Here is a 12,913-nt window from a genome sequence, read left to right on the forward strand (position 1 = left end):
ATTATTCGATAAATACGTCATTTGTTAATATTCTTTAGTTCTTAAGCGACACAACCTTTGACCCAGCTTGGAAGCTGGAAAGATGGCAGGGTTGAGAAATGAAGCCCGGTTGTCGTTGGAAATTCGAACTAAATCTATCGAACAGACGTTGATTCCATTGGTAACACAGGTATTTTCTTACAACTGTATTTATAGAGTATAAAAGCTTCAAGTTTTAATTGCAACTGTAATAAAATGAGATTAAATTGCCATGAATGAAAGAACAATGCAAATTATTTATTAATCATGTAAATATTTACATAAGTTAAAACATACATGTATATTTGCATGTTACTCCAACTTACATGCATATTGCAAAAGATAGAAATGATGAAAGAATTTTCAAACCAGGATCCTATATCCTGCTCCCTCCAGGCTACAGTACATGTACATATAGAAATATATTTCATATGTATTTGAGAAATAAACAAAGGACTACACAGGTATACTAAAGACCACATTCCATTTCATGCTCTTTCTTAGAACTTTTATACATATATGTGTTACAGTGCTCTATGTCACATAGAGGTGAAAATACGGCCATATTCATAATATTTGTCCATTTGTTATGATGAACCTTAAGAACTGTGATTGTTCAATGATGTTTACACCGTTTTGATATCGTCTGCATACTAATATGGGATCACACAATTACATGTTTGTTGACTTAACATTTGGACAATTGGACCAGTAAATATTTGTCTATCAGACAGCAGAAGGGACAGATTTATTACTTACCATGCCTACAATGTACTGTAAACATTGTAATTCAAAAAGTATTGCGATGATTTTATCATAGTGAAAAATGCGAGTGGGTTATAATCATGTGATAATCGCAATAATTTGAACTCTCATTCTGAATTTTTTTATCTGAATTTAAGAGGATTTTTTTCAACAATGTTCAATAACGCAAAACAAAATCACATTTTAGTCTGAAATGACAATATCTCAACAAAACATGCAATAATTTCTGAATTTACAGTAATCATACATGTATTTTATTAATTTTGATATGATGATTTATGGCATGGGCCCAACAACATTTGAAGAAATACATTGTACTATAGCTAAAAGTGTTTATAATATAATGTTTTATGTTATTTGGGGGAAACATCATTGGTACATTTGACTTTTAAATGCTGTATCTTTTCATTAAATACATGAAATAACATGAATTAAGTAGACCCTGTAGACCAAATTTTGTAAATCAGCAAATTTTATTTAAAATCAAATACAATGAACTGATGAAAATGATGAATATACGTCATGCTTTTACAAATAGCATCTAAAGTATATACACATGTACATGTACATGCATGCATGCATAGGAAACAAATCCATAAATTTAATGCAAAAATACAAAACCTGCTTAACCAGGTTAACATAAAATGTAGCAAACCTGATAAACCTTCTAAGTAATACATGTTGAGAAAATTCATTTTTAATTACATTAAACTTTTTAAGCTTATTATGATAAATATTGTTTACAAATAACTGCAGTCATAATTGATTATGACAGATATTACATAATATTATTATATAATTGTTTACACCTGGTACAAGTTAAGTTCAGGTAAATACAGGATCTCCTTTGATCACAATTCCATTATAATATACAAAGTGACATCTGTTTACCATTATCAAGGACTATTTTGTTGCAAGAATAGTTTTATTAAGATATACATGTACATTGTTTATGGCATAGGCATTCATTTTTCTGATGCAAAAACTGGAGATTTATTTTTCGGACAGAAAATGATGCAATCACATGCAGTTATATACTTTACATGTAATAGAATGTCAATGCTTCATATAACATGTACATATATTAATCAATCTAATCTACAAGATATATATGCCTACAATGGCTTATAATATTTATATATTTATAACATGATGTAATTAAATATATATGATTTGATATACTTTATTTATGGTGGGTCAAGTTAATACTTTATATTCATCGAAAATGTAAAATTTCTGAATGAGTCCTTTCCTGAAATTATTGCAATAACCTTAAATATATTTATTGTGATGACAATTAGACGCACTCAATCAAGTTAGGGAGCTACCATTTGATTTTTATGGGGGGCTAGGATAAAATTTGAAAAAAGGCAGGACAGGCATGACCAGATGACAAGAGTTTTGAGTTAAAAAAAAAAGGTAGGAGCAACTTGGCAAAAAAAAAAAGGCAGGATGACATTTTATGTAAAAAAACGTCAGGATAAACTAAGATCAAAAAGGCAGGACCAAAAAGAGTGAAAAATGAAAAGGCAGGACAGAGATAACAACTAAAAAAAAAAGCAGGAGAAAATTTTTCCTTCTAGCCCCCCTTAAAAATCAAATGGTAGCTCCCTTAGTGCTATCAAGGATATCTCACATAAATGGCAATGGTACTCATATGTCATGTATGTATGTTTTATAATCAACAAAATTAGGTATATATATATATATGTGTGTAACATTTTTTTCTGAGGGGCCCATCAAGGTCGTTAAAAACTTCCATTTGTTGTTTGAGGGGCCTTAGTCATTTAGTGGACTTAGTGGACTAACTGGTGAATCATCATATGAGCATAGTCCAACTACTTCTATTATAAGCCTGTCAACACTGAGGTAGTGTGAGTTCAAACGCTGTATGTGGACAGTGTTAACGTTGGAGGCTTGTAGATGGTTAAGGAAGTATGTTTATGATAACATCATAACAGAAGAATGAGATTTGCATTGACCATGAAATTATGCATATAGATAATTATTACTTCAATTATGGCATGTTTGGAACGTTAATTAACAGGTAAACAAATTTGTCCATGGCCAAGAGTGGTCAATCATTAATTCAAAGTTGTCCATGGCCAAGAGTGGTCAATCATTAATTCAAATTTGTCCATGGTCAAATCGACAAAAGGCAAATGTGTATAAATAACAGTGACACTTAACAGTACATACAAAATATTAAAAGACTGCTGGAATTGATAAAGATGAGCAACAATAACCCAACTCTTATTTCAACTGTCATACTAAGTAGATAGATTTCACAATTTTGGAGTTTGCAAATTGTCTTATATGAATTATTCATGTTATTGTATAGTTATTGCTGAAAAAAAATGATCGTTGAGTACAATCCAGTGGCAAGTATTTCATGCATATTCAATACAATAGAATGCAGTACTGTATGTATCTCCAATAACCATGTTCATGCATATGTTATTAGTACTACACTACATGTATATACATGATACATTTTGTACATGTATACCTTGTATACAAATAACATGCATATTTAGAATTTTCAGATTCTTATTTCAAAATTTAGCAATTTTGGGCATTGGTTTATTATGTTTATAAACAGCTGATAAAGTTATTAAATGTACAAATGTACATTGAATGTAATTAGTTTTATTTTAGATTAATTCCTCCTTTTTTTGGCTTGCAATTTATTTTAAAAAGACACTTTGGTTTTCACCAAGCAAACATTTCACTTTGAATTTATTGACGAGGCTAGCTAGACTGCTTATTAGATGTATTCAATTTTAAAGTACAATATACAAAATTTATCTTTAATAGTAATCAGACTTACATACAGACTTATATCTTCACATTTTCCTTTCAGTAATTATTTACATACTGTAAGAACTGAAGTGTTAATGTCAATTTAATAGTTAGACTTTTAATAGTTCAGGTTACAAACTGTGTGATAGATCTCTTCACATCCATGTCAAGTAGATAGAAAGTCTAAATATTTTGATTTACTCAATACCAGCTAAAATTTTGATAACCTGGTAAAAAAAAAACCAGTAACAATTGTTATCTTTGCTATTTTTATTGTCCTCCCTCACACTTCAAGTTGCAGGGATATAGATATATTGGGTGATTGTCTGTTTGTCTGTCCATCCTGGCTTGTTAGAGCTCTTGTTTGTACAATTCTTGCTAGAATTATCAATTTCTATCAAAGGCTTATATACAGTTTGCAATGTCTTAGACTGTTTCAAAAATTGTGTCTCTCAAACAATCAATTGATCACTCATATTTTTAATTTAAAGTACAATACCCAATCAAATTATCTGAAATATGGTTAAAAATTATTGCAATTTTAATTAAAAACCGAATTAAAACCAATTAGTGATGTATTTGCTTATAACTTTTGGAAATTTTTTCTTACTCATTGAAGGTAGCTACATTTATTTACATATTTTAAAACTTTGTTGAAAAAGCCTTTCACTTATAATCATGATAATTGAAACATTTAAAAAGCTGTATAAAAACTATAATAACTATTACTTGTTCGTTCTTTAAATTCTATATATTAGATATTTTTGTCCAAATGATCAAACCTTTTAATAAAAATAATTATTTAGAACTTAAAGTGGAGAAAATGACTACCACATTAGAACTTGAAACAAACATCAAACAGTCAGCTATAATTGGAGATAAATGTCCTCTGATAGGCATCAGTAATTATGAAAAGATGTCAGTTTCAATATGGCTATTTGAGCATGTTATATGATAATTAGGCCAATAAAAATGTTTTTTTTATAACACAAGCAGTCTGTTCTCTTTCTATATATTTTTTTTCTGCTCTTTGGTCAGGTTGTTGTCTCTTTGACACATTCACCATTCCCATTTTCAATTATACATACTTCTATATAATGTATTTCAAAATTGCATATATGTCTATTTTAACAATTGACAACTTCCCCAGGAAAAAACGAAAGAAAGAGAACATTATAGGATTAAACACATTTTTTCTAGAGGTTATTGATGTGTAAACCGGGGCGATTAACTCACAAACTGAATAAAAGTCCGAAGGACTTTTATGTTGAGTTTGTGAGTAAGAGCCCCGGTTTACACATCAATAACCTCTAGAAAAAATGTGTTTAATCCTTATAATTCTTCATCCAAACATTTTTTTTGTTGATGGCTACTATATATATTTACCATCAAAAGCACAATGGCAAGTCGTAACTAAGGAGTACGCCCCATCTTGACTTTCTGAAAACCATAAATGTCCAATAAATACAACGGAATCTTAAATGAAATAGCACCTACCTCAAAAACTTCATTTTAATTAAATTTTATCCGAATTTGAAGCGTACACGTAACGAAATAATCTTTCCCTTGAAAATGTCCATTCGTATGACGTCGTGTTTTGCCATGACGTGAATTCGCCAAATCCTTCATGAAATTTCGCGGAATTTTATTAAATTTAATTTTTGTACATTTTCAAAGCTTTAGTGCAATAATTTCATTACTTTTTTTTGTTATATATGCACTAGAATGGTCACAACTGTTATGCATTTGTTTTTTAATCTCAATTTGCTGAAAATCCCGGGATCACTGCAAGCTTGTGTATCGCGCATGAATAGATTACAAAAGTAGTTTCGGAAACATGATTTATCGAAGTGTAAACTTAGAGAAAAATTCTAATTGACCAATCCAATTCAAGTATTTATAGATATGCAAATCATATAAGAATTATTAGACACTAAACAAATACAAATGGTGAGAGAGAAAAGTCTGACTTACAATGATTTGGTAAAATGAATTTGAAAAGGAGCATTAAGTGTAAAAAAAACAACTTCATATCATGTTTTTCTTTAAAAAACAGATTATAAAAGATTTGGTATAAAAATTGCATGAAAGGAGAATTTGAATCAACATGTGATTCTTTCCTTCTTTCAAAATCTGACTGGGTTCTCCCAAGTGGTCACTTAATCCTTTCAAGATATTAACATTGAGGTTTTAGTTTTCAAACTTCAAACTTTATTTATCAAACTCAGGCGCAGTAACTGCGCTACAGGAGCATCAATTATATATAAAGTATATTAAATTAATTTTAAACCCTTCTCGGGCCAGGTAATGTGGGTACAAATCTGATCTGTATAATTTACGATTTCCTGCTGAAGGTCTTTATTGTAATACCATGGTATTCTGATTTCAACAACAAAAAGTGTCTACCCTGATCATGATGATACAGCTATTGAAGTGTGGTAAATAGTGTCAGTGCACAGTTGTAAAAAATTTCAAATAAAATCCTGGAAAAAAGGGAATTACTGTCTTGTGTCTAGAAATGATGTATCACATCCATATCACAATCTACATGTATAAGCATCTCATTTAAGCAATATCATGGCATCACATTTAAGCAATATCATGGCATCACATTTAAGCAATATGACATCACATTTAAGCAATATGGCATCACATTTAAGCAATATGGCATCACATTTAAGCAATATCATGGCATCACATTTAAGCAATATCATGGCATCACATTTAAGCAATATCATGGCATAATATGATGTTAAAAGGTCCAAGGGAGAAACAGTGGAAAGTGGGGACAAACACCAAACATTTTTTAAATAGATCAAGATTTCTTTTCTCAACTAGTTTATAACTGATGATAATTTTGCTGCAAAAACAGCTGTCAAACAAGCTGGGACCTGGACCTTTGTCATCCCTAACACCATATGACACTTGTATGGTTAAAGTTGTTGAAGAAAAAATCATTTGCAACTTTAATTTACTTAAACTACCCTAACTTATATATATTGTTAAACAAACTTGTTTAGAAGAAATGTAAAATTACTTTATTATTGCCTATTTGTAAAAGGATGACATTTCTTTCAATTTAGCCATTTAAATGTTTTATTAGGCCCATTACCCTGTGTAATTTTAGACAGTATATGTAACAGGATGTCTGTTATCATGATGTTTAACCTTTGAACTCCTATAATAATAGTATATTATCTGAAGTTTAAATAGAAAGTAGTTTTATAAACATTGTCAAAGTGAGACTACTGGAGGCAGAAATAGAGACAAGGCCATACCAAAGTTATAATAAGTTTAAAGACAAAGTAATTTTATAAACATTGTCAAAGTGTCACTACTGGAGGCAGAAATGGAGACAAGGCCATACCAAAGTTATAATAAGTTTAAAGACAAAGTAATTTTATAAACATTGTCAAAGTGTCACTACTGGAGGCAGAAATAGAGACAAGGCCATACCAAAGTTATAATAAGTTTAAAGGCAAAGTAATTTTATAAACATTGTCAAAGTGTGACTACTGGAGGCAGAAATGGTGACAAGGCCATACAAAAGTTATAATAAGTTTAAATAGAAAGTAACTTTCAAAATTTGTTTATGACGACTAATTAAGCCATTCCTAAGAAATTATAGATCTAATAGGCAAAACTGTTATAAATATGGTCAAAGTTTGACTATGGAAACATTTAGGCCTGTAATTCCTAAGAAATAATAGGTTTGAATAGAAGACATTTAGGTGTGACTTAATAACTGGAGGCAGAAATGGAGACAAGTACATACCCCAAAAAATTAATAAGTTTAAATAAAAAGAAACATGATAAATGTCATCTTTGAATATATTTAGGCCAGTCCTAAGAAATAATAGGTTTGAAAAGAAATTAAATTAGTAAACATTGTCAAAGTTTGACCATGCACTCAGGTGTCAGTAATTAAGAGAATTAAGGCCAATTGCGAAAGGAATTATAGGTTTGCATTGAAAATTGTTTATCAAAAGTAAAACATTGTCAGAGTGGCAGTGATCTAGACAAGGCCATGCCAAAGAAATTGTATGTTTGAATAGAAAGTAATTTTATAAACCTGGTCAGTGTGACTTCTAGTGGTATTGGAAACACTGCTTTCATCTGACGTAGTAATAGGTTGAATTAGTCTGGGTTGAAAGTATTTTATTGATATTCATAGTCTTGACTCTTGACTACTGAAATCAAGGCCTGAGGTTAATTTTAGTTTTATTTGCTAGTTATATAAAAAAAGAAGATGTGGTATGATTGCCAATGAGACAACTATCCACAAAAGACCAAAATGACACAGACATAAACAACTATAGGTCACTGTACGGCTTTCAACAATGAGCTAAGCCCATACCGAATAGTCAGCTATATAAGGCCGACTTTTTAGTCGTGCATAATGCACCATCATTAGGCATGGTCAATGATGGTGTATTAGTTATGACTTTTTAAAACAAGACTAGAATAAAAAAAAGTTTATTTGATCATCATGGTAGTCTGATGGCTTGAGACATGCCCATGATAAAATTATAAGGTTCAAATTTATTTATTCACGTTTTAAATGTGTCAACTACTGGAAACAAGATAGGGGAGCACAAACATGTAGGTTTATTCTTTTAAATCAATGCCAAAGTATTTCAACATTGTAGACAGCAAAAGTTATCTACATTGCTCATTGAAATACGAATGTACATAGATTATTGATTTTTGCTGTGTTAGTCTAGCATCACTAATTATTATTAAAAGCTGCTCATTGGGAAAAGAGGGGGGGGGGTGTATCTGGTCCCAGATCCCACTTATTGATTCCTCTGATTCCCGGTGTATCCCATCCTGCCATCAGGAACAACTTATACATGTTATATAAAATAGAAATTATATCTACCATTGGCCTCAGTTATAACAGTTATTGTCAGTTGGGTGGTAAAGTTAAATAATGTTCTAAAATATAATTGTATATAAATATGTCATATTCTAGCATCTTGACTTAGAATCTATAAAAATAAACTGTCAACTATATTAAAATGTCTAATATTTTGAAATGTGAATTTATGTTTATCCACCCTGACCTTAGGGTCATAACTACATGTATTTGAACAATTTGATGCATACATGTATACATACTTGTATTACCTTGAGCAGATAGTTGCATGTAAGTGCACTGCTATATATATAGTAAAAACAAGAATTTCATGTTTGTACAAAAGTGTGTCATACCAATTGTCATCTAACCTGTCAAAGAAGTTCCAACACATTTGTAAATGGATACTTTTACAAGAGCCCTCTAAGTGCATCTTGTATAATTCAGGTCATGTCATGTGTCACAAAGCATTTCTGTTCAAACAGACTTTAGGGTATACATACATGTAATGATTTCTTCTGATCTTTGAATAAAGGAAAGTTAAGCTTTGAAGATTCTTCAAGCATATCATCATTAATTTTTCTTTTCTACATATACTGAGTAAAATAAGTGTATTACCTATTCTAATATTAAATTTCAAAAGCTGTATAAATATATTTTTAATATTTTAATGTTATAGTTATCAAAGGTACCAGGATTATAATTTAGTATGCCAGACGCGCGTTTCGTCTACAGAAGACTCATCAGTGATGCTTAAATCAAAATATTTATAAAGCCAAACAAGTACGAAGTTGAAGAGCATTGATGATTCAAAATTCCAAAAAGTTGTGCCAAATACGGCTAAGCTTTTTCTTCTTTCATTCTATGTTACAGTAATTTAGTTTACTAGTGTTGTTTGGTACAGGTGGTGCCTTGAACAAAAGTATAGTTTCGTTTCAATTTTAAAATTGAAAATATATGTAGCTAAACTTCTGATACTCAGTATATTCATTGATATTATATAAATAAAGAGTATAAGTAAAGATATAAAATTGAGCATACAATTACATACAATTTAGATAGGGCTGTTTATCATTGTTTATTGATCTTATACAATAAATATACTCCTCTGCCAAGATTTTATATCTGTTAAATTAAACAGTTGCTTCCTTGAAATGATAAAAGGTCAACTATTGATGTGGTACAAATGTACAACAAAAGAGAAAGTTTTTAAGTGCATCTACAATCATCTATTTTGAAATATTAGTATTAAAGAACATTGCAATGCTTAGATCTATAGAATTCATATCCTTCAAACAATACTAAAATATAAAAAGAAATTTTTCATTTTCAAAATGAATTATTTTCTCTGTTTTGGTAAAATCCAAAAGTTTTTTTTTGTTTGTTATATATTTGTATTGATGAGTAGTTATAAAGCATGTTAAGAATACAAATTTGTAGTATATTAAACTAGACTGCAAAATGAGCATGATGAGATGGAAAAGTCTTTATAAATATTTAAAAACAAAACAACAGGAATACACATTTCCATCTGAAATTTGCTAACATAGTTCTGTTAGTCATTGTTAGTTAGGGACGACATCAAAAGATCGATGTAGGATAAAAAACTTAAATCAAATAGTTTGGGGGTGGGGGGGTCAACATTGCTGCAAGTTTTGTTAATCTAAAATCGATTTTACATATATCCCTATTGGTCAATCAATTTTTCCCAAATTAAGTTAAGAGGGGGGTGTGGGTGTCAGTGAAAAAACTATGTGAATTAATTTTTTTATCCTTCATTGAACTTTTGATGTTGTCCCTTATCTATCATGTCTATTATCTCAATCTGTCTTTTAATGTTATTAGCTATTCTGTGTTCATGGCATTTGTCAAAATAGGGATTGAATTGCTATTTTAAGCTTGAAAGTTATAAATTATCAGGCTATACATAGGTGGATCCTTAAGGGACAAAGTTTAGGGAATACCACCTTTTACCATTGCTTATGGCTGGAAAAAAATGTGTTGTTTTAGTGCTTGTTTCAGATTTTTTACTACCAGAAGTACCAGGTCCCATCAACTTCTTGCCTAAATTATATGCATTCTTAAAATGTTAAGAACAAATTTGCTTTTAATAAAATCAGCTAATTTAAACCCTGCTATAAAAAAAAATATAAATAATTGTGAAGGATTTAAAAGAAATCTGTACTAGTAAATCTTTTGAATAAATTGTGACGTATATATTTCATTCAGATACATTCTACAATTATGTTCATATAAAATATCTACTTTCAGATTACAACCCTTGTAAATCACAAAGAGAAAGCACGCTTTACAGAGAAGACAAGTCGGTCATTGATCAGAGTAGGACAAGGTGTAGCTCTGGCTGTAGAGAAATTTGTCACCGTTGGACAGACAATAGCGGCAGAAAATATGGAGATATCTGAGGATATGTGTGAAGCTTGTGAAGAAGCCAGAATGGCGGGTAAACACACTTGAAGTTGTTTGAATTTTATTTCCATTAATATGACAGAGAATATTTTGTCAAGTGAACTTTATATAGATATAAAGTGATGTGGTATGAGTACCAATGAGATAACTCTCGATCCTAGTCACAATTTGTGAAAGTAATCCATTAAACATGTTAAAGGTCAAGTCAACATTGATCTTTAAATCAAACAGAACAGCAAGCTATAAAGGGTCCCTAAAATGACTAGTATAAAACCATTCATACGGGAAACCAAAAGTCTAATCTATAAAAATTTATATACTGTAAACTGGTAAATTCAGAAATTATTGCTATGTTTTTATTATTCATGTTATTGCAAAAAATGCGACAGGGTTATATATAATCGCAATAATTTAAAATTGCAGTTTTTAAATTTTTTATATGAATTTAACAGGATTTTTTATCAAAATTGCAAAAATAAAATCTCATTTCAGTCCAAAATGGCAAAATCACAATGATAAATGCATGCAATAATTTCTTAATTTTTAATAACTATATACATGATATATGTTGATACAGAGTCTATTATATTTGATATATAAATGTGTAAAATGTATAAGCATTTACACTTCTGATATCCAGGGAAATTATTGGCCCAGTCCTTCATTCATGGTTCATTAACTTTGAATATTTTGCATAATTTACATGTTTGTTCTAGTATATCAATTTTATTTTGGATTTTGCTATGAAATTGTAAAAAGGCAAGACATATCTCTGTGTTAACAGTTAAGTATTCAAAATCGCATGTTTTTTTTCCAGGATCAACAATACAAAGACTAACTATGATTGTGCCTTCAAAAGGGAATAAAACAGTAACAGAGAAAACAGCCATGGTCAGGTCAGCTAGACAGTTACTGTCAGCCATTACAAGGGTACTATTGCTGGCTGATAAAGTTATTGTTAAACAGCTATTAGTATCTAAGGACAAGGTAAAGCCATGATTAGATCAGAATGCACAGTTACCATGGTTACCAAAAAAAATTGAAGAGAAGAACAAAATAATGTGCTTCATTCAGAGACCTTGTTGTACTTCTTTAAAATTAGGAATTGTTTCTAATTTAAGATAAAGGTAGACAACTCCTTTTTGCAATAGTTCTTGACAAAGCATTTATCAAACCAGTGACTTAAAAAAATTATCGGATAAGCAATTCTGTGATAGTTGCATTTCCCTCTGACAAGTCTTAAGAATAGTCATCTGCCTAAATCCTCAAAAACTTTAAATTCAGAACTTTTTTACATTAATTTTGAGTGTGTTAATTACTGTGGATTCATTCTTATTCATTAGATACCAATTTTCTTGGGTTTCATTTGTACAGGTTAACCACGAATTCAAATGTTCAAGTAATTTTCAATAGGCTTTTCATGCAGAGATTGGCAAAATGACGAAATATAATATCCACAAAAATGCAATTTTTCAGCAATCCATGAAAATTGATATCCACAAAAATAAAGGAATCCATAGTATTACAATTTCAGGAAGAAGTACATTGTTAATACTACTACATTTATTAAACCATTATATCCTGTCACAGATTTCATAATAATACAAAATATGCACAAAAAACTGAAGTTAAAAAAATGTTCAATTATTTTTCACCATTATTTTTTATTTTATTCCAGGTTTTGAATGCCTTAAATGACCTTGATAAAGTGACATCATTTACAGACTTTGTGAATTACTTCAGCAAGTTTGGAAATGATATGGTAGAACTCGCCCATCTTACAGGGGACAGGCAAAATGTAAGTATATAATCATGTAGTAGATTAGGCCATTTAAAATGCAGGGAAAAACAAACAATCAATCATAGAAAGCACTGAACTAAAAAGTTTTTGTATGGCAGTTGACAAAACTACATGAAACCTAGTCGGAGATTGATCCTCTTAATTACAAAAAAGTAAGAAATTTTATGTTTTACATTACAACTCTGTTTTTGAATTGAATTTTTCAATGTTTTAAACTCTTATATAATTATAGGATAAGTGAG

General features: G+C 30.1%; 1 protein-coding gene across 2 annotated transcripts in view; it reads left to right on the forward strand.

Annotated features, from left to right (window-relative positions):
• Nucleotides 1–27: 27 nt before the first annotated feature.
• The window catches only part of LOC143058919 (alpha-catulin-like), a 60,017-nt gene continuing 47,131 nt past the window's right edge, over nt 28–12,913 (forward strand). The window contains exons 1-4 of one of the 2 annotated variants that reach the window (XM_076232394.1): nt 28–169; nt 10,715–10,904; nt 11,688–11,857; nt 12,549–12,668. In XM_076232394.1, coding sequence (XP_076088509.1) covers nt 83–169; nt 10,715–10,904; nt 11,688–11,857; nt 12,549–12,668 — 567 coding nt within the window. In that variant the 5' untranslated portion in view covers nt 28–82. The remainder of the gene's footprint in view (nt 170–10,714; nt 10,905–11,687; nt 11,858–12,548; nt 12,669–12,913) is intronic. The other variant, XM_076232395.1, reaches the window with a different exon arrangement.

This window comes from Mytilus galloprovincialis, chromosome 14 (genome assembly GCF_965363235.1).
Source record: "Mytilus galloprovincialis chromosome 14, xbMytGall1.hap1.1, whole genome shotgun sequence".
NCBI classification, from domain to species: domain Eukaryota; kingdom Metazoa; phylum Mollusca; class Bivalvia; order Mytilida; family Mytilidae; genus Mytilus; species Mytilus galloprovincialis.